Source organism: Ascidiella aspersa, chromosome 9 (genome assembly GCF_963924565.1).
Source record: "Ascidiella aspersa chromosome 9, kaAscAspe10.2, whole genome shotgun sequence".
In the NCBI taxonomy this organism is placed as follows: Eukaryota; Metazoa; Chordata; class Ascidiacea; order Phlebobranchia; family Ascidiidae; genus Ascidiella; species Ascidiella aspersa.
Window position 1 is genome coordinate 19,263,412 of NC_139455.1, and position 21,721 is coordinate 19,285,132.

Here is a 21,721-nt window from a genome sequence, read left to right on the forward strand (position 1 = left end):
TGCAGTTTTAGTCATATTTACATGGATTAGCCAAAAAAGATTTTCAACAGATATCAGTCTGTCTCTGTTGTTATTTACATATTAAATTTGTTTTTACACATTTTTTTGTTTTCATGTCATATTGAAGCCTAACCGGAACAGATGTGTACAGCTACGTTGTGTTTTGTCTTTTATATAGGGCTTACCCCAACTCTGACCCTCTTGAAGATATGACCCTAACCCCCCAGATTAATAACAATCCAAATGTAACCCCAAGCCAAGGACCCCACGAACCCTCTTCCATTCCGGCTCCGATTCCTATGCCCCCAACACACACTCCCCAAAATAAGCAAACCCTTGACGGTGATACAAAAAATGGAATTAGGCATGAAATTAACCCTAGTGCAAGTGGTGTTGCATCTGAGCTGGGAAGTTTGACTCCAACCTCGCCGTCGCTCGATTTAAATCTGAAAATGGAATCTGCTCGTAAAGCGTGGGACAACATGACCGAGTCGTCATCTGCATCTAGCCAGCCCTTAAGTGAGAAACTATCAGTATCATTATTTTTTACATAAGCATAATACAATCTAAAATAACTTCACTTTTGTGGTTGATATTGAATTGAAATTTGCACTTGCCAGTCAGACCAGCGTCTACCAATCAGCAATTGCCTGCCAAAATTATACTAACAAATTATAATATGGGCACACAGTCTGCGAATTTCCATCCCTAATTCTATTAAATGATAAATCTGCCGCCTTTCTTCTATTTTGTTATATCGCAGTCCTTAATGGCTGCCCACCACTGCTTAGAGGACTATTAATTCCATATGTTTTTTGCCATTTACGATACGTTTGTTTATTTCTTTGCGTGTATATCGCGATTTACGCAATACTTGAACTTCAATATTTGGCCTTTATTTCTAGTAGGTCGGATAACATGAAACAACTTTAACTTAAGGCAATCGCAAAAATGTTGCGATTTTAGCATATCTTTACCAAACAAATTGCTTCAATTAATTGAAATAAAACGTTAACCTATTTTTCTGCCTATGCAATAAAACAACACAGCTAACTTAAGCAACACAATGGCATAAAAGACAAAAGTATGTGTTTCGCTCTGGGCAAAGGCGGCCAATAGGAGAAGCCTTTAAAAAATATTATCACTAAAACTTTACCTATTTTTTCAAAGATTCTAATCCAAATGAGGGTCACTCCTTCCATACTGTTACTGCGAGTTCATCGAATTCAATGAATGAAAATCCGGTTTCAAGAACAAGCATTTCTTCAGTAAGTAGCATTCAACCCTTAAAAAAATATTGAAAATCTTTTTTTCTGCCTATGATGACATCGTGCACCACTCAACTGTTGTGTTTGACAAACCCCACACACACCCAATAACTGAGGCACTGAAAGAATAGAGAGCTGTTTTTTGCTTGTGCGCGACTTATATTGAATTAGATGCATTTGTGTTATAGCTGAGTGTTACAAAGTCGTCTGAGTGGAAGCCACGTCTCTCAAGCGCAACTTCTGCCAGTGGTGGTGTTGAGGATTCATCGTGGAACAATAACGTCCAGCCAACTTCCGCAAACCAAATGAAAAGCCAAGAGCAGCAGGATAGAGTTCAGGTGACCTATTTAGATTCTTTTGAATGCTTGTCATAGGTTGTTTGATCTTCACGGTGCAATGTTTTGTGTCGGTTGTGTAGTTTGACAAGTTCTAGAAATGATTTTATTATTGAGACACAAATAGTTTAAACATTTGGTATTGATATTATCTTTTTACCGATATGTTCTAAATATTAAGACTAATATAAAAAGAGGCATTGTGCATTCCTCAAATGCAATTAAAAACCACAATCCTTAATTTGGAGCCATCCATTTTTTTTTTTCAGAGTCCGGTTGTGCAATCTGACCCATCTATTTCAATGCATGGAAACGGGATTGGTAACTCTGGTAAGTATGCTCTAAATCTGAAATAGTTTCTAAACGGCTATAAAATTATGTATGGAATGATTATAAATGATTCAGCAGAATGGCTAAATTAGATGTCGTTTTGATGTCTTATTCTGCCAGTTCTTACTATGTTGTTTTTCATAGTTACTCTGACCATACAAAGCTTAACATTTACTTAGTGCTATGCTAGCTAAATGGTATTTTAATCACTGTTTAACATACTCATCACCACTAACAAAGACTCGATTGTTTTAAAGCCCTTAACAAGAAAAAGTGTTCTGCATGAATATTAAACGGAAAACACAATGTTTTCTGTAGGTTCTGTGATGGCAACCCAGGCCCACAACCAGCCTGTTGCATCTCAGTTCAACAACAGTCCTTATATGTACCTGGACTACCCTGGTTCTCAGATGATGCAGCACGGACAAAGGCTCACTGCGGTGCAGGTTAGCTTGACATACTAAAACTATTGAAGCATGTTTAAGGCATATACTACAACCAACTTTTAGAATCATGCTGCCAAAAATCCAAACATTTTTTGTAATGTTAAAACATACTTTTTTCTCTTTGCATTGCATCACTTAACATAAAACACATGAACAATCTGACGATAAAAAGCTATTAAAACAACAAAAACACAACTCCGAAAAAAGAGTTTATTTCTTATTATGGGGGAAAGAAGATAACTTGCTTGAATCCAATTTGCGATCAAGTGAGCACTGCCCTTTCCCAAACTAAAGTCATATCAAGGTTTCTGATCCCTGCTGAAGTGGGTTTATGGACTGCGATTTGCCAACATGTTTGAGTATTTGACTAACTAAAGCACACAACATTTTAATTTTTTTAATTTGCAAATTTAAAGTTGTTAACATGTATTTTTCATCTAGTTTACTAACAATCCTGTCTGTTCAAGCATTTAAATTTCAAAGTATAGCATTCGAAGAGAACAGTCGTATATATATTTAATTTTTGAAAAAATACGATACACAACCAAACACAAAAAATCAAATAACCAAATCATAATTAGAAATAGCATAGCCTTGGTATAAAGACCACAAAAATGTTTCGGGTTCGTTGATTTGTCACCTCGTTAAATATATTTCTAGTTCACAATCCACGCAAACTCATTGTGTGTATGTTTAGGGTGTCCCATCTGCTTTCTATCAGCAACCAATTTCAACAACATCACTTGCCACTAACCTACATCACATGCAAGTCAGTGCATTTTTTTTTTCAGTTTATTTTGATTGCGAATTGAGCTCACTGAAATTGCACAGTCGATTTTAATGCTGGAGCTACCAGCAGCCAAACGTGTTAAATTTCCGACAAACTTAGTTGTACATTTGTATATAAAGTTTGTGTCACAGCGTTTATCATTGCTTGCAGCTTAACCTCCAATTGATTTGATCAACATATTTTTGTTTCAATTTCAGGAGTTTGCTCAAAGCTTGTATTCTGCAACTGGTTACAGCAATGTGTCGCAGCAGCACCACACTCCAGCATACAACACCCAAACTTACATAGCATCTAATGCAGCAGTTGGGTCTCCTGGAGGTAACAGCAAAGTTTTTTTCGCATTCTATTTATTGCTTAGCATGGGGCAAAACAAAACTTTTTTGCTTCTTTTTGCGGAATGATTATAATTGAACGTAGCAGAATGGCGACCTAGATGTCGTTTTGACGTCTGGTGTTCTGTCAGCTTCAATATGTTGTTTGTCATAGTTACTATGACCGCACAAAGCAAATTTAATTTTAAACGCCATCTAAAATTTTCATTTCTCGCATTAAATTTTACATTGCCCGTTTTCCAGTTAAACCAACGACTCCAGGTCTGGCAGTGAAACCCAATCATCAGCAACAGGCACCTGGACAAGCGGCAATGAGAAGCGGAATTATTCCCGGTTTTGGGGCCACATCGATTCCCGGTAAATAAAAATGTTTTGCTTAAATGTTCTCTGTTACACCCTGCCAATATTTTGTTGTATTTTTATTATCATTAACTTAAAATTGTCACATTCATCCAAAACATTTGATAAATATTCCTATTTTAATTGAAACTGGCAAGCGATGTAAAATACTATTTCCAGTGCCCTATATATGATTATTTTCTTGTATTCGACATAGGATAGCGGTACAACAATTGCAGAATGATTACACTTTTTATACATAGATGGTTGATTATTCTTCCTATGAACTTTGTCATAGTTACAATGACTGCAATTACCTGTTTCTAAAGGCAACTGATAACTTTAATCACAACAACGTAAGTTATCTAACGTGCAATCCTTTTATACAGGAATGGCACAGCAAACTCCACTCGGATCAACGCAACTCACGATACCTCGCCCTCATGGCGGAGCACCGTCACCTGCTCAACAGGTAACACTCTTTTTTTGTTTACTTTCAAGAACCAATTGGTAAAGTCCGTTTGGGTCGGCTCTAGGGATGTTTAAAGAGAATGTCGGATCCTTAGATTCCAATCCAAAAACAGTTTTGTAATTATTTGCTGATATTTTTCGATATTCTTGATTCGTTATATTATATTCGAAACCAATTATTCAAGAATACAATCCTTGGCGTTCCACTTCGAACATCTGTAGTCGGCTCAGAACCAATATGCAGTCATAATACTAAAAGTAGGCTCTTCACTCTTCAGCCGTCTTTAGCGATCCGATCAATTTCGGGCAAAATTTTTCAAGCGTTTTTTTGTTTTGAATTTTTTTTTTTTTCAATTTAAACAAAATGGTAAATCTGTCACCTGTTAAAAAATACCTTAAAATTCGGCAATCTAAAAATCATTTGTGAAATCTCAATTTTTCTTTTATTCTAAAAATAAGCGACTGTGGTCTGTTCCACCTAAAGTTATGCTTAAATTTCCTAATTAATTATTCTTGCGTTTAGATATACGTTCCATTGGTCGACCAAAACCGCATGGTCACGCAGGGTAGCTCCCTAGCTCTTGCCAGCCAACAGTTGAACGTCGCACCAAGAGCCCCACAGTCCACATCCTTCTACAGGTTTGTGACAGTTGTGCTTTAAACTTTCATGGTTTGTCTATTTCACTGCAGGGTTGCCACAAAGTCTAAATCTGAGTCTTTAAATTTATTTCCAAACTATCTTTTTTAATCCTAGTTTTATTTAATTTATTTCATGTCTAACTTAAGTTCTTTGTTTAGAAAGTGCCATAGTAAAACAAAGTTTCGATATATTTCTTCGTTGACAGTGGTACGGTGGTGTTTACAGTGTTGACAATGGTATTTCCACTGTTTTGTTTTCAAATTACATTAAAAAACCTTTAACTAAACTGTTTGAAAACCTAAAGATTTATGTTTGATTTTTTGGAAGTTTTTCATTATAGTGTATGGAAACCCAACACTAAGCTTTTGCTCTTCTGGTGACGCCAATGTTTCTGTATTTTTACATGTCCTTAGGTCATCTGATTTAACCTCCATATAATGACCTATTCGGTTATGCTCTTTTGATGATGTTTAAAGTGTCTTTTTGGTCTTTCAGTCATCTTAACCAAGGCTCCGGAAACTTTTACGCCCAACAACCTCAGTCGCAGTTGAGGCAAGGTCCCTCGTTCCAACCAACCGCCGCCATCCACGCATCACAGCAACTGGCCTATCAACAGGTAAACCATTTAAACATATTTCTTATCTTTTGGGTTGTAATATTTTGTGCCAACTTTTGCGATTGCCCAACAACGGGTTGGCAAACGTAGTGTTCAAACCACTTTGGTTAATCTTTTTTACGATCTTATTAAGGACGTATCTAAGAATGCAGCAGCAAACTTAAAACATGTTGACGAAGTTTTCTTGATTAAACCACTTTTTTTTCAGTTGTAAATTATCTTTCTAAAAATTGCAGTAAACCACACACAAACATGTGGTTAGTTCAAAAAAATTATTGACGTTGTTTTTTTAGAAATACAACATCCAGCAGCAACTACAGGGTTACAACAAAGTCTTTGAATAGTGTCGCATTAAAAAAGTCCCAGAAGTATTTTTAGTTTATGTGCAGCTTAAGTTATCTGTTTAGAAAGTGCGCTGCCAAACAAAAAATTTAAACTATATATTTTTGTGTTGACCACAGCATATGCACGATTTTGTTCAAAACAAGTTATCCAATTTTAGGACATTAAAAGTGGATCCTAAACTAGCACGCTAGAGGGTCGCCAAACCGCTCAAAACGCTTTTTGAATTTTATTATCAAATCGTTAAATTTACCTATGTCCACTTTTTTGCCAACAGAGCGTCTACCAGCAATCCGTTAAACCAGCCACTCCACCAAACCAGCTCGGACTCGACCACACCGGCAACACAGGGATGGGAAACCTGCGTTCCTACCCTCCCATTGCTCCGCCAAGCCAACGACCGCGCAGCGACGAGTACTCGCCCTACTACCAGACCAAAAATTCATCTTTCTCAGCCGCAGCAAACAAAATGCTCCCACAGCAGCAGCAACAACAACAACAACAACAGCAACAGCACTCCCAAGCCTTTGGAGGTGGCGGTGGCATGAAAGCAGCCGGTATGCCGTCGTCTGTAAGCTACGGTAGCAAGCCGTCGCATTCCCTCTACGTTCCGCCCGGAGGTTCTTCAGCAGCCCAAGACCACTTGTCTTCCGGTCAACAGCAGCAGCAGATGCAGAAGTACTCGATGTCGAGCGGCGCCGGTAAGCCGATCATGGGCCAGCTCGGTAGCGACTGGAACGCGCCGACCTCTTCGCAACTCAACAGACCCAACTCGGTTCAAGGATTGCTGTCGAGGCCGTTTTCATGTAAGAACACACTACACTACGTGACTGACAACTGCACCTTTTGCGCCATCCGTGCTAACGCTCATCAAACAGAAAGTATAGAGTTATCTTTCCACAGCCCGATCTTTGCGAAGTATTTAAACGCTAAGGCCTGGTGTAACTTTTTTTAATAAAATTAATGCAAATGTTACACAAGATCGAAATTCCGTGTAAATTAAGGGTCCAGGCGTGTTATAAGGCCAACTATAAAACAACGCCGTTATTATAATAAAAAAAAAATCTTGTAACATAACATAAAATAACTTATTGCGCCGCAATAAGTGTCCGGTTAGCTCTTATGCCTTACTACATTGCAAAAATGTACACGTTCTATTTAGCTTCGGATTCGGTGTATCAGCCTGTCCCTTCCATGCAACAACAGCAGCAACAGCAACAGCCCAACTACATGCAGCAACAAGCCAACAAGAGCCACGACATGTCGGCCACCAACTCCGGTGGCCATCCCTTCCCAATGCAAAACCAACCCGGCCAGCCCTACAATCAGTCGCCCAACTGGAACCAACCAAAGATGGTGAGCCCACAAGCTTCGGTCAGTCATTCAGGAGCCCCTGGAATCTTGGGCAAGGCGCCGCGCAACATCGTACCTGGAGCTGTGATGGCGCAGCGTTATCCTATGATGCCCCAGCAATATCAGGTCAGTGCATTTTCGGTACAAATAATTTCAGCGAAATTTTGTAATCACATAAATTATTAGAGTTGTAGGGATTAAACTTCGTATATGCCTGTCTGGGCTACATTATATATTGTAAAATTACATGATAATTTTCTTAACTTAATCTAAATTATAGTTTGGCAATATGCACGTTCTGTTTATCATTTTTTGAAGAATTCCTTAATTTAAACGAATAGAAGTTTTCTAGTTTGCAAAACGCCCTTCGCAGAGTAATACAGTTTGCCATGTTTTTCTCGTGTTACACTCATTTAAGTTGAATTCATCTATAAAGTTCTTTTCAAAAAATATATGTTGAAAATAGCTTCGCTTATTTCAGTCCAACATGGTGTCACACCAGCCAGTTTCCGGCTACCCCGGTCCAATGCCATTTCAAATGAAACCAATGCCACCAAGCGGTATGAAGATGCAGCAGCCGCCTTCCTCAGTTGCAAGTAAATTGCGCTTTTTAGCTCTGCTGTTTTTCGAAGACCCTTGCAGTGTGTTTTTCGATACAGGATTAAAATCGTAGTCTCTTGTGTTATTGGAACCGTTAGTGTTTAAACAATGCCAAATTATAGAAGATATTTCAACCATGATTTACGATCTTGCGTTGCGCGAATGTTAATTTCACAGCAAACTAGTAAATGAACAATTAATGGCAACTAAAGAATCCTAATGCTAAACAACTTTTGAGATTAGAATCTGTAAAACACTACCTAATGCAAGTATGAACTAATTCAGTTTGGTCTATTTGATAGAAAATGACATATAGTCGTATATCTGGTATCTGTATGGTATAAAATACCAAAATCGGATTTACCCGTTGTTCTCGCCTTTTTTATTGTCTTAAGGTGTTTTCGTTTAAAAGTCTTATTCTGCAATGCGACATTGTTTTCGTTCTACTTACAGTTTCCCAGTATATGCCCGACCATTCTTCCATGCAACCTGGAAACTATCAAAACCAGCCAAAGCCGAACGTCAAGCCAGCAAGCAAACAATCCACGGGCACCTCGAAGATGCCGCCAGTTCCAACCCTGGTGCGAGGCGCCGGCAGCAATCTGATCGGCAAGAAACCGACCTTTATGCCAGAGGAGGTGGTCAAGGTAATCAGTCAAATTCTGATTCAAAATAACTTTTTGGAATAATGTTAAATTTTTTTATTACTTTTTTGATTTTCGACTTTCCTGATGGGTTTTAAATGTCTATAAGTGGTAATCAACAACTTTTTAGACCTTCACTTTGTCACACAACTTTTTAGATCTTCATTTTTTCTCTCTTTTTCAACTAAAATTGTGACATTTGTTTTTTGAAATTAAGTTTGCGATTCTATTAATTGTGTTTTCAGGTAGTGATAGGAAGTGTTACATCAGTTAATGGTTTTGTTTTATCTAGTCCAACCAAGCCAGTGAAAGAGCTAATCTTCTGCAATCTCTCTCCGCATTCTTCCCCGATAACCCAAAGAAAGAGTCGGACGATTCAGCTGATTGGTCGACACAGGTCGCGAATAGTGACCCGCTTCCAAAACGAAAACCCGTAAGTCGTTCTGGTTAAGCTGCAATTCTTCTTTAAACGAAACGACTTGTGTTCATATCGCCGGCCGTGTGATAAAAAACGTCGGGTCTCTCCCTAGTATAACCTTTATTTTCCTGATTCTTTTACACAAACCTTGTTGTGCCCCAAACAGGGAATGCGGCACCCCGGCGTGGACCGACGGAAGCTCGCCAGCAAAAACAACAACAACGACGACAAAGGCAAGAGAAGCGGTCCTATCGGCGGAGGTGTAGGCGGCGGTGGAGCGGGAAAGGGCGTCAAACGACTGCAGAAAAACAGCAACGGAAACGGCAAAAAAGACGAAGGGAGCGCGGGCGACCCAACCGCCGCCGCTGCCTCGCTTGCTGCATCAACCAAGAAGCTCACATTGGCCGACACGCGTCCAAAAGTCGGCCAGATCGCCCAGATTAAGTAAAACGAGCTCATTTCTTTCCAAAGCGCGACGTGAAAAACCGCTCGCATTTTTGTATATACGAGTTCCGGTTCATGTGCTGATGACAGAACGGTTTTGTTGGGTGTATAGCAATGCTTTCTCTTTCTGTTTGTTACGAGCCCTGCGTTAACGTGTTTCACATCTGTTCAATGTGCTTGTGTGTGCGTGCGCGCGTGCTTTCGGTTTCAAATATTCCCACCGCGCGCGCTTTCGAACCCAAGCACATTTTCACTCTGTCAGTTTTGTTCGGTTCTTGTTGAGTTATCGCTCCTTACTATTGTATTCCTTTATTGTAATAATTGAAAAAGTAGCCCACGCGTCACCTTGTCTATAATGAAGGAAGGCGGGTCTACTTCAAATGCGCACATATAACCAGCAGAATTTCGTTACTAAACAAGCAATTGCTTTTGCTGCTGCACAACCGCAAAAATCTTGATACTGTAGCGCCGATGGCAATAGATTTTAAGCTTTTTTAACGCGGCAATCGCTGAAATGGTGAAGTACATGTATAACCACACCGGAATTACCCAGGGCGGCGACCGTTTTCCTAATCTTTCTGCTTCATTTCATTGTATTCCATGTTGTTTGTAGCATTAAAGTGCGCCCATCCCTGCAACCCTTGTAAACGGCCAGTCGAGGCCCAGCCGCTTTAACGCCTGTATTTTTGTTCCGTGCTTTCTTTCGTAAGGCGGTTTGCATGTCGTCTTCGTGTGTATTTAATCGTATCCTTGTACAACGCCGACCAGCCGATCTTTAGTAACAGTTAGCGTTCGTCACACGCGACTTTCGACTTCCTGCGATACTCTTGTGTTCCGACTCTTTAGGGCGGCCTACTCAACCACCGAAACCCGCGCTGCTTTGCTAGTTGCAATCGTCGTGAGGTTCAAGTGACGTCTAGGTTGAATGTACGCTACAATATCAATGTTTGGGTCGTTTAAAATCCACCCTGCTCACATACCCGTGCTTAAAAGATGAAGCGAACTTTGGTTAATCACCTATCGATATTATAAGCGCACGCGACGACGCAATAGCTTGTCGGCACACACATATATTCATCTTTTAAACGAAAAACGCTTTACAAATTTTATTTTTGTCCCATCACTGTGGCGCCATGTGTTGTTTCGCGACTCGGTGAACCGATGTATGTACGCGCGTAATCTCTCTTTCCCTGCTGATATATCGTCGTGTGCGTATGCGCATTGTTGATGTACTAACGATGTACATACACACGAGACCCGTGTGATTACTCCCGAGCCCTTTTGTGGTGTGTAATCGTCGTAGCGAATGGAGATAGTCGAAAGCAACGCACTGCCTAAAGCGCCGTACAAGCTGCTGCACGTTTCGAACGTGCCAAAGCGCAACTGAACGACCGGTTTCACCCCTTGCTATCAACAATCGGTGCTAAACACATTCAAAAAGCTTTCCATGTTTACAGGCTTAGTTTTGCGGCACCTTCTGAATTTCGTCATAGAATAAAATTTGGCCCACGTCAATCATAGCGCAAAACTCGGCGATGCAACTCGCTATTATTACCTACTTTCCCGGCATTTCTGACGTTCTCAAATGCGTTCCAAAAGCGCATTAAGAATGTCGTTAGCGCGCATGTTTTCAACATTTACAGCGTTAAGTCTTACATGGAACATAAATAGTATTTTTTGTACGACCCCTTCTGACCTGTATCGCCCGGGTTGGCTGGCGCATTCGTTCAGTGTCCATAGCCGCGTAGTTTCGGAATGTATCCGTTTCGTGGGATGTCCTTTTTCGTCGAAGTGACTAGAAGGTAGCTTTGTTTTACTTGCGGCAGTGTGAATTTATTTGTCTGCCTCCAAAATACAACAATTTCGTTGGATTGTATTGATCTAAAGTTTTTTGGTCGTGAAGGTAGTTCTAAGTTGTTGATCGAAGAGCGGTGGCATGCTGGCATTAAACATTTTCGCCCCTAATTTGCTTTAATATAAGGACAGCCGGCTTCTTTTTATAAAACTATGGCATGCTGGCATTAACATTTTTCGCCACTAATTTGCTTTTATATAGGGACAGCCGGCTACTTTTTATAATACTTACGCTTGTTTTATTGGTTCTTTGTAGTAATGTCATTTTCAGGTTCTAAATCCTCCAGAACAGGGAAAAGATAGTTAAATATCTACGGCTTTACCTTATCCCATTTTTCAGTTAGATATTCTCAATACGTAGTGAGCATTAAGGATATTCTGTATCATTTCCCATACCCGTTGTTTTAAGCAAAGCAGCGACATCCTATCCATTGCCATTAGACTAGATATTTTACTGTACATTAATTAAAATGAATAAGGGGTTTCAAGATTATTTGGCCCTAATTAAATATATCGCATGGACGCTCAGTTACATTTTTTTGTAAAATAGCGAAACATAGTTTTAAAAACAAATGCGTCTAATACCTGGGGATCGCTCTTTGTGTAGTAGTTTTTTTAAATTCCCTCTTTTCTGATGTTTAGGTAACCGTGTTAGTGCAACCGAAAAATAAATTTGGCATGAAATACTGAAAAGGTTTTACAGAATATTCTGTATTTTGCTCACAACGATCGTTATAAAAAAATGAACAATTAAACTGCTGCCGCAATACCGAGTACAAAGAAGCCCAAGCTTGGTTATGCCTAAAAACATTAACTAGTTAGAACTGTCTTGAAGAGTATTTACAGTTCTAAAAAACAAAAGTTATTTACATGTTATTTAACAATTTATTATCGCGAATGTCACGGTTTAGCGCACATCTAGATTTGGTTGATCGAGTTTGAGTGAAATGTAAACAACCGTACATGTGCAAACAAACGTTAACCATATGCCGCGTTAATTTACTTTCGACTTGACATCATGATTTGCTGCCATTATTCACATAAAAGTTGAACTGCAGTAGTGCTACTTTTTGTCACAGCAAAATTCGTTGTTTCCTTAAACAAGTTTTGTCTCAAACCTTAACCTAACGGAGTATACGGGCGATGGCAGCTCGTCTTGCAGGAAAATGTGCTGTTATATCAGGTAATTATGTGGTGCTTTTACAAAACGCCTAAAGATTGTATTTCAGCACGTTTTCTGAAAAAGACGTTTTAACCACGAATCTCAGCAAGAAATGAGATTTATTAAAGTGCATCTGTATTTTTTGTCCTGTTTTATTAAGTTCGTAAGTTGAATGTTAGTGTTGTAATGGTTAAGTTAATGACTTAACTTAAGAACTTAAGTCAACAATTTTTGAATGACTTGAATTGACTTTATTATTTTGGTCAAAAGACTTGACTTGACTTGTATTATTTTGCAAATGAGTTTATAGGGACTTTTAAAAAACTGTTTTTAAAACACTGATAAACTTGTTATTTGGGGACAAGCAATCTGTAACACAAAACAAAGTGGTTAATTTAAACTCACAATGTAACCTTAAAAGTATGTGGTGCTTTACATAATTTATCATTGTAGAATAAAATCCCATTTGGGCACACTATTTACCAATCTGCAATCTAACTTGACTACAAATAGTTTGAGTGAATCAACATCGTTTTAATTGAACAATTTGGCCTCGTTATTCATATCAAAAGTTCCATTAACTCCAATCCAATACCTTTTTATAATAAAAGGTAATTTGGTGGTAATATTTTGGAAAAAATGTACTATAAATTGTATTCGCCCTATATTATAGGTGCAGGCAGTGGTATTGGACAGGCTATTTGCAAAACTTTTGCTAAGGAAGGAGCCAGTGTAATGTTGGTTGATAAAACATCAAAGCGAATAGAAAAGCTTCACAAAGAGCTCCCAGAGAAACATGGCAACAGTCATTTCTTTTGCAATGGAGATGTCTCAGATAAAACATTTGTATCGCAATTGTTTTCAGAATCCAATGTAAATAAACAATGTCATATCTATTATATAATTGCTGGATGTGCATAGTAGGACCTATTACCATAATCTGTAATGTATTCATTGCAGAGTTGTTTTAAAAGAAATGGTGACATTCTAGTCAATTGTGCTGGAATAACAAGAGACAGCTTGTTAATGAATATGTCAGAGGCACAGTTTGATGAAGTCATTGATGTTAATCTAAAGGTATGTAAAAAAAACCTTAAGAACCTATTAATACTGTATGACAGCAGTGATTTTCCTATTTTGTTGTAGAGCATATTCTTGATGACACAGAGTTTCATAGCATCATTAAAACATTCTGCTAAGATACATCCGGCATCTATTATCAACATATCAAGTATCGTTGGCAAAGTAAATTTTTAAATTTAAAGCTATTATAAAATTTTGCATTATAATGTTTACATTCCATATTTGCCATTTTGCGACAGAGTGGAAATGCAGGACAGGCAAACTATGCTGCCTCAAAATCTGGTGTTATTGGATTTACAAAAACAGTTGGAATAGAAATGGGAAGGTATTTTTAATAGTTCAATTTAATAGGATATACATTTATTCCAGATTTTATTGAATGTATGTAAAACAGAAAATCTAACCCTTTTTCTTTGGTTTTTATTACCTTTTATTTTTTTGACTATTTTATTCGTTTTGTTAGATTTGGAGTTCGCTGCAATGCAGTTTTACCTGGATTTATTGAAACACCAATGACTGCAGTTGTTCCCGAAAAAATCATTTCAAAGGTAGATATTAAAGAATATTTACACTCAAACAGTTGTTTTAATTATTGCTTTTCATGTAGCTATTGCCATTGATACCAGCTAAACGACTGGGAACACCTGAAGGTAATCAAAATTTGTTGTTAGAAAAAGTAGAGGTAAATATTTTAATATTAATAATCAAGTTTCCAGCACTTTATTCTAGTATTTCAGTTGAGGGTTAGTCTGCGTTTGTAATGATTGTTTAGTATAAGCTTTATTGATTTAATAACTAAATAACATGCCTGTAATACTTTCTCTTCTTACAATTGCAGAGGTTGCCAATGCTTGTTTATTTTTGGGGTCGGATGAAAGTTCCTATGTAAATTGTGCTTGTTTGGAAGTAACAGGTAATTATTAAATTCCAACGAATAAGCAATTTGTTTGTAAAGGCATATTATGTAAATCCCCTATCTTTTAAAATGCATGTATAAGTCTTTGTAAGAAAGTGCTTAATATACAACCAGGTGTAAGGGAAAAGACAAACTTGATATATCTGAAACTTCTTGGCTTTTATATATACATATATATATATATATATACAAATATTTCTTTTAAATAATTTTTGTTATGTTTTTCTTTAGGGGGATTGAATGCGTGAGAATGCTAGAAGAATTATTACAAAGGAGTTCTGGTCATTGTAATGTTCATTTATTTATTGATATATGACAGAAAATTGAAATACTACTCTTTACCTGAATTCTATGCAAACAATAATAATCTTTACAATACAATGCATTTATAAAAAATTTATTAGCTGATGGCATTGTACCCCATTAAGTTTCTAAATTTAACATTTTTTTAAAACAACATTGGTCTCTTAGTGCATCTAGAACTATTAGGCTGTTAAAGGTAATCCCGTCAAGTAAAATATACCCTCATTTTTTAGGCTTTTTTTGGTATTGATTCGACTTTCTCTTCAAAAAAAGTATTTGTGTTTTTGTATTCACATGAAAATGCAGCCTATTCGGTTTTATAATTTGTCTTTGAATTATGCAATAGTTTTATCATAATATTCATCTTATCGAACTCATTAAATATAAACACAAATATTGTTTGGTTCGAAGTGTAAAGGTATTTGTTCACCAAATTTAATAGCACAAAAACAAATATATATTAATATTACTGCAACAATAAAAACAAATATAAGGAAACATACATATGCTGTAGCCAACATGTACAAAAATTGCACAAAAAAGCAGTCATTTATTCTTCCAAAATGACCAGTTGGGAACACCAAGAACGTTCCACGAACCCTGGTTGCCATTAAGATGTGCATGTTGCCAATTTTGCATCTTTTGGCTTTGGTCAGAAAACGAGTTTTTGTTTGGAAAAATACCCATAATTTGATCGTCTTTTTGTCGCAATTCAGTTATCATGTCAGATGGTTTGTGATATATATGAGGCCGTTCGGGTACAACATGAGCAGCCGACTTCTTGTTTATTTCACTCTAGAAATCACATAATTGACATGATTTTAAAGGTTTGTATTTAAAATGTCATGATCACTAAGCATAGCAGTGTGATAATTAAATGCCATATTGAAGTAGGAGTATCTATTTCAAATAGGGGTAAATTATGTATGAAGTTTAATCAATATAGCTTACCATCATAGACGGTTCATAATGATCATCTCCAATGACTTTCAGTTCTAAACATAACCATAGTTTCCACAGTTAAAGCTATCTAGTTACAAACTAAACTATAATATACATACCAGCCTTTGTTGGAAAACCACTATGTGAATTGCCATCTTTGCGACGAAGCTGCATCACCCAGTCTGATGACATTGCTTCAGTTCGTGTATTGGGATTTGCTAAAAGTAGACAAACAACAATCTGTTTTTCAAAAGCAAAGAAAGATGTGTTTTACTTATTGCCTTTGGAGCTGAAAACCACGCTTAAATTTTAAGTGTTCAAGTTACTTGAATTTTTTTTGTAATAGTACGAAAAGTATGAAATAAACATGTAAAAGGGTTAAAAACAAGTCAATGAAATGCTAACCGCTATATGAAGTATGTCTTCTGTACGGATTGGTGATAATGTCATCAGCATCATGTTTTCGTCTTCTTGATGGTGGGAGGGGCGGAAGCGCCTGTTTTTGTGCATCTCCAGTATGTGCATACCTTAATTAAAACAACTTGATCTATTAGTTGAAAATACATTTAAAGTTCTGGCATGTATTGTTACTACAGAAAAATTGGCTTGTGAAACCTCCTTGTAAAATTATTTGAAAGGAACACTAAAGAGTTATTAGGAGGAATTTCTGGAACAAGTCTGTTTTTTAAGCTAATCTAATTATTCCTTTAAGGAACGCACCACAAAATAATTAGTTGGGCCTACCTAGTGTGCTAAGTATCTATTTCAATTAATCTCTGTCAGCACATCTTCAGGTAAATGTTTAGGATGAAAACAGGACTAATTTAATAGGACATACCAACAACTGAAAGAAATACTTGAAGACCAACCCTACCCAGTTTGAGCAAAATTTGTTACAATGAGATTTTATTGTGACAGGCCACTGAAATATTTTTCCCAATTAAATTTACCTGCTGAACATATTCATTGGTGGTCTTTGGCCTCCAACTGGTGTATATGCACTGCCGTCTAAAATCAAAACTGCACTGTAGTTTGTCTATAATAAGCAAAATGAAATGAAAAAATAAACTTGTTGAAGTACCTAAATTCCACTTTTTTCTTTTCACTGTGGTTGTGCTCAATTGGTTATCTGCAAGTGTTGTGCTAGATGCTGGGCGAACTCCCTTTAAGGAAGTAGAAAATGATGCGCAATCATTGTGTCTGAAATAAAATGTTTCAAGGATTATTGCTATGAGCAAAGGGGTACAAGTAAATATTTAAGGCAAATCACTAATTTAGGACACATCTAACAAGTTCATATTGGATTTAGTTATTGTAAATTTGATTTCACATGTTACTTTACCTAATTCTCTTGATTATGTCATCACTAACTGCTCTGGACAAGGGTCTTTGAGAGGTTAAACAGTGCCTACTGTTTCGTGAATTCTTGGATGGGTTGTAATCACTGCGGTTTTTGAAAAATCCATCAAACACAACAAAGTTGTTCACCTAAACAGAAAATAGAGTTTGTTAAGGTTTTATTTCAACCCTGAATGTCGTAACAAATAGTTACCTGAGCAATTGTTGCCCATAAATGAAAGTGCTTCTTTAAAAATGAGATAAATTTGTGAGACGGACGATCAATGGCTAGATGAGCAGGATTCACATTTTCTTCCTATTTAAAAAGTTGCAGGTTACATCCAAAGCAATCGATCGTGGTTTTAGGTTAACAAAAGTATTAACCTTTAACATATGCTTGAACAAAAGCAGGCCGCATCCCTTTCTTTGGTGTGATTCATGGACATAGAAATCAAGTATACAATGTGGGTACATTTCATTGTGATTTCCGTCTTTATCCAGAACAAAAAGTCTCTTTTTGCCAACTTTTATGAATCCAATAACAGTCCCATTACCACTAGAAAGAAGAGTGATAATAAAATGTGTTTTTTATTGAAAACCTTACCAGCAGAACAAAGGATTGCATTTAACACTTCAATTTGTTGTGTTGCAAACGAGTCATAATCAAAAGGCTTATCCCCGGTGATTTAATACCCAGTAAGACCCAAGTAGGGTTCCTCTACGGAAATGTTTCGACGGAAATTTCCCGCAAATTAATGTTCCCGAATCCCGGGAAATATTTTATAATTCCGGTTATTGGGCAACATACCAACATTTTAAAACAAACTGGTCGTTTTTGACTGATATAAAGAAAAAAATGTTACCAAACCTATTAAGTCATTGCCTGAGTTTATTTGCGCTTACCAGCGGAAAAACTTCATTAAATTTATTCTACCAATAAACATGAGCCCTGAATGCGCTTTATTTAAATAAAAACAAATGAGGGTGCGTGCAGCCTTTAATATGAGAAGGTTTTAAGCAATTCTACTGAACATAGATGAGCCTAAATAAATGTTTGGAGCTAATATCAAATACTTTTAAACAGTATAATGACGTATAATTTTTTGTCAAGATTACCGGGATTTTTCAATCCCATTTCCCGGGAGTGAAAAAATCTGGGAAAAAGAGGAACCCTAGACCTAAGGCAGTTCAATGGCTTAAAAAATAAATAATAACTACTAGAACTGGTCTCATTCAATTAAGGAATATATGAACAATAAAAAGAAATAACAAACTGATCCAAGTCATTGACATGTCATTACAGCGGCATAGTGGGTTTAAAATAAAAGCAAAAAACAGTGCCCAATTTCTGTAAGAAATGTGTTTGGGCTGAAAAAAGAATGAAGTACCCTGAAATTATTAATCTGTTCATACAGTTTTACAAAATAGAAAACAACTGTAGTGAAAGTGAAATATTAAATATAAACACAATTATTGCTTACTTGTTTCCAGATGGATCTTTGAGAATATAAATGTGGTATCCATTTAGTTTAGATTTTTCCAAGTTTGTTATAGATCCTGTAAGTTGCTGTGCCTTTGCAGACCGCTTGCCAAGAACATCCACAACTGTCTAAATAACATTGTTCTGCTTTGTTCAGTGGAACTAAATTTATTTTTGCATTTTTAGAAGTTTTAAAAGTTGTAGGCAACATCAGTGTTTTAATGAATTCACTAATCTTTGTTTTTAAATAAGACTAGTGCCATATTTTTGAATGCCAAAAAATTTCTTGATTGTTAATTGTTGCAAAATACTAGACATGGACCCAATCATTTCATAACACTACCAATACAAAGAAAGGCCACTAATAACAAGAATACATATTTACCTGTAGGTTTCTGTATAAACCATTTGACCATCTTCTTTCCTTAACAATGTCATCGTTAATCAGAGTTATTGTTTCAGGAAATAAAGAGTTAATGTTGAAGTTAAATTCCATTTGGTAAATTTCATAGTTTTACAAATTTTAAGTAATAAAACTTGTAGACAGTTGTCGTTTTATAAACATCATCTGCAATATGAAATAGCCAATATGTATATAGTTTTCAAAGGCTCAATTTAAATTCAAATAATGTGAAACATTGACTATAGAAGTGATAAGTAAAAAAACACAGTTCAGATTTAAAATTGTTACCAGAAAGATCCGACGTTTTGTTTTAAATAATGCATATATATTTTGCCATAGTCGCAATAGCAAAATCGCTTTCTACAAATGTATGGCTTGTTATCCTGTCATACTAATGTTTTTGGTTTTTATCTGAGTTTATTTTTGTTGTGCGTCATTCATCAGTGTAACAGTAAATCGAAGCACAAAATGCTGCCTAATATTTAATGAAACACTGTGTACTTTAATCCCGGCGTAGTTAGTTCGAATTAAGTTTAATTTTTTCAATTGATTGAACTTGAAAGTTAAACTATAAAAAAATCGCGCGATCTTTGCTTCTGTTATTTATTTAGTTTCCCTGGTGAAAAGCAAGTTGACAGTAGCGCCAAAGAGCATAAATAATTAATTTAATAAATGAAGGTCCGCCTGCTGAGTTGTTTGTTTGAAAACAGTAACAAAAATTGGCCATGTATTTTGTAGTACTACCGTCGTCATAGTAGATTAAAACAGTAAAAACTATTGAACCACAAGCCTCGTAACTAATTTTTTGTTGTAATTAAGTAGTATAGAACAGGGTGGTCCAAACGCAGGCCCGCGGGCCACATGTGGCCCGCGACATCATTTTTTGTGGCCCGCGAAGCACTATTGAATCATTGTAATACGTAAAGTTGAGGGTTTAATCAAAGAAATATAACTGACCAACGATCATCGGCAAGCATATTGCAATTGTTTGATTATAGGCCTAGTTACATTATTAAATAAATTAACCGGTTTACTATCGCCCATCAAGTTTTCATCCAGGGGTGGCAAAGACGCCAACTTGTAGGTTACATTTGCGTTTTGTTTTACGTCTTTTTAATGGACCAGTAAACGTAACATAAAAAGTACGACCCTATTTAAATTACTATTTTTGCCACTTCAAGGTAAATGAACGATAAAATATATAGCACTCCGGGAAAGTATTGTTTTACAGGATTTCACTGTGACTAAAGGTTAACGCCCTGGACCTTTCCATCGTGCAATTCTAGCCAAATATATCTAGTTAAAAACATTCTACGCTTGTAAATGCAGTATTCTGTTTTGTCAAGTACGCAACTTTTTCGCGCTTCGCGCGCAACATTTTGCCTGCAGTCTCATTATCGCATTACTTTTTGGCGATGCTTTCTGTCGTCATCTTTAAACATTTCATACCCCGACCTTACGAAAATGGTTGATCGCTTTTAGCACGCATGTCGCATATATAGCCTACTTTATGTGGCCCGCTAAGTAGGCCATATCAAATAAATATTGTGGCCCGCGATGCTGTCAACCTTGGACCACCATGGTATAGAACAATCAAATTTAAAAAATCCACTGAAAAAAATGTATGTAATTCTTTTAACAATGAGGTCAATAACTGTCACAAAGTTTTGGAAAAATGTTAAGTTAACCGTTTAGTTAGTTGGACAATTGCTAAATCCGTACTAACCTGGGGTGTATGCCATGTTACTACCGATTAAAGGGCTAATTTTACGCTTCAAGAACAATGCTGTTCGGTTTAGTACGGTTTTGTCTGTTTAGAAAAAAATAGCGTTTATCCAGGATATTAAGCTGCAATTTGCGTTAGGTAATCAGTTACCATAATAAAACCGCCGTTTCTTCTCATACCTTGTCCTCGCCCTTGTTAAACGCATTTAACGCATATCCGTGCTGCAGTTTTGCCTGTGTAATTCGAAATGATAAAGTTGGTCGCATTGTGCAGTCTGCAGTACGTCATTCTTAAGAAACGTATCTGTTCCGCAATTAAACTACACTAAACCGCATTAAATTGGTATAAAATTATTATAATTTTTGTATTTATTGCACTAAATTTTATAAATTTACATATCCGGGCGGGATGTTACTTGTGCCTGTTTATACAAAGTCGCGGAATATTAAAAATTTTGTATCTATTTTACTAAATATTATAAATTTACACATCTGGGCGGGATGGTTACTTGGGCCTCATTTAAACATATCAAGTGCAGTTTATGTGGCGTTCCTTAAATAACAAGGTAACATCAAACCTAAAAAATACATTGTTCTTCATGTTGTCGACTTATGAGTCTTTTGCGTGCGATAGATTTTATTTCACTGAACAAACAAGTACATGAATATCCCTTATTTGGTTGTGGGCTTATGGCTTGTATATCTAGTTGTGATTTGTCACATTACGAAAGTAGGCTACACATACAATAACAAATCAACGATAAAACATTTTTATTTGGTAATCCTTTTATGTACAAAAAAATTACATGAATGCAAAAAAGGAATTGAATAACATCAGACAGTACCATTGCGGAAATACAACAAATTTTCAAACATTAAAAAAACGGAAACCTAAAAAGCAGCAATACCTAAAAATCAATAAAACCATAGTATTAAAACCAACGACATAATACAGCCAAATACGCAGTAATGTCCAGTACAGCATAAGATAAAAATCGTCTTAATAAGACCTAAATTTGTCGGAATAAGGCCTAAACTGATCGGAATTAGTCTTAAATTCATCGGAAAAAGGCCTAAATTGATCGGAATAAGGTCTAAATTCACCGGAAAAAGTCCTAAATTCATCGGAAAAAGGCCTAAATGGCCA

At 36.6% G+C, this 21,721-nt stretch overlaps 3 protein-coding genes across 5 annotated transcripts in view; 2 read left to right on the forward strand and 1 right to left on the reverse strand.

Annotated features, from left to right (window-relative positions):
* The window catches only part of LOC146133451 (uncharacterized), a 35,311-nt gene extending 24,067 nt beyond the window's left edge, over positions 1–11,244 (forward strand). For 2 of the 3 annotated variants that reach the window (XM_083396429.1, XM_083396430.1), the window contains exons 53-69: positions 179–519; positions 1,171–1,268; positions 1,457–1,606; positions 1,873–1,933; positions 2,252–2,379; positions 3,077–3,148; positions 3,367–3,487; positions 3,745–3,858; positions 4,230–4,312; positions 4,835–4,950; positions 5,447–5,567; positions 6,187–6,715; positions 7,072–7,388; positions 7,744–7,858; positions 8,316–8,509; positions 8,799–8,939; positions 9,091–11,244. In XM_083396429.1, coding sequence (XP_083252555.1) covers positions 179–519; positions 1,171–1,268; positions 1,457–1,606; positions 1,873–1,933; positions 2,252–2,379; positions 3,077–3,148; positions 3,367–3,487; positions 3,745–3,858; positions 4,230–4,312; positions 4,835–4,950; positions 5,447–5,567; positions 6,187–6,715; positions 7,072–7,388; positions 7,744–7,858; positions 8,316–8,509; positions 8,799–8,939; positions 9,091–9,372 — 2,983 coding nt within the window. In that variant the 3' untranslated portion in view covers positions 9,373–11,244. The remainder of the gene's footprint in view (positions 1–178; positions 520–1,170; positions 1,269–1,456; positions 1,607–1,872; positions 1,934–2,251; positions 2,380–3,076; positions 3,149–3,366; positions 3,488–3,744; positions 3,859–4,229; positions 4,313–4,834; positions 4,951–5,446; positions 5,568–6,186; positions 6,716–7,071; positions 7,389–7,743; positions 7,859–8,315; positions 8,510–8,798; positions 8,940–9,090) is intronic. The other variant, XM_083396431.1, reaches the window with a different exon arrangement.
* Positions 11,245–12,179: 935 nt separating this feature from the next.
* On the forward strand, positions 12,180–15,199 carry LOC146133452 ((3R)-3-hydroxyacyl-CoA dehydrogenase-like). The gene is made up of 9 exons (XM_083396545.1): positions 12,180–12,405; positions 13,058–13,257; positions 13,345–13,461; positions 13,531–13,629; positions 13,707–13,792; positions 13,931–14,015; positions 14,075–14,117; positions 14,306–14,380; positions 14,615–15,199. The coding sequence occupies exons 1-9, from the start codon at positions 12,366–12,368 to the stop codon at positions 14,629–14,631; spliced, it is 762 nt and encodes a 253-aa protein (XP_083252671.1). The 5' UTR covers positions 12,180–12,365; the 3' UTR covers positions 14,632–15,199.
* LOC146133453 (uncharacterized) lies at positions 14,834–19,009 on the reverse strand. Its single transcript, XM_083396544.1, has 11 exons — positions 18,832–19,009; positions 18,448–18,575; positions 17,351–17,522; positions 17,181–17,282; positions 16,971–17,116; positions 16,710–16,828; positions 16,579–16,636; positions 16,034–16,155; positions 15,748–15,846; positions 15,638–15,681; positions 14,834–15,481 (listed from the first exon to the last, which is right to left on the reverse strand). The coding sequence occupies exons 1-11, from the start codon at positions 18,940–18,942 to the stop codon at positions 15,233–15,235; spliced, it is 1,350 nt and encodes a 449-aa protein (XP_083252670.1). The 5' UTR covers positions 18,943–19,009; the 3' UTR covers positions 14,834–15,232.
* Positions 19,010–21,721: the final 2,712 nt, after the last annotated feature.

Excerpts from the sequence above, each read along its gene's own strand:
- LOC146133452 (XM_083396545.1), top strand. The coding sequence starts at position 12,366 with ATGGCAGCTCGTCTTGCAGGAAAATGTGCTGTTATATCAG. Across the intron at positions 13,462-13,530 it reads TCATTGATGTTAATCTAAAG|AGCATATTCTTGATGACACA; the intron begins GTATGTAAAAAA and ends ATTTTGTTGTAG. Across the intron at positions 14,016-14,074 it reads CCGAAAAAATCATTTCAAAG|CTATTGCCATTGATACCAGC; the intron begins GTAGATATTAAA and ends CTTTTCATGTAG.
- LOC146133453 (XM_083396544.1), bottom strand. The coding sequence starts at position 18,942 with ATGGAATTTAACTTCAACATTAACTCTTTATTTCCTGAAACAATAACT. Across the intron at positions 17,523-18,447 it reads AAAGATCCATCTGGAAACAA|TGGTAATGGGACTGTTATTG; the intron begins GTAAGCAATAAT and ends TCTTCTTTCTAG. Across the intron at positions 17,283-17,350 it reads TGTTCAAGCATATGTTAAAG|GAAGAAAATGTGAATCCTGC; the intron begins GTTAATACTTTT and ends CTTTTTAAATAG.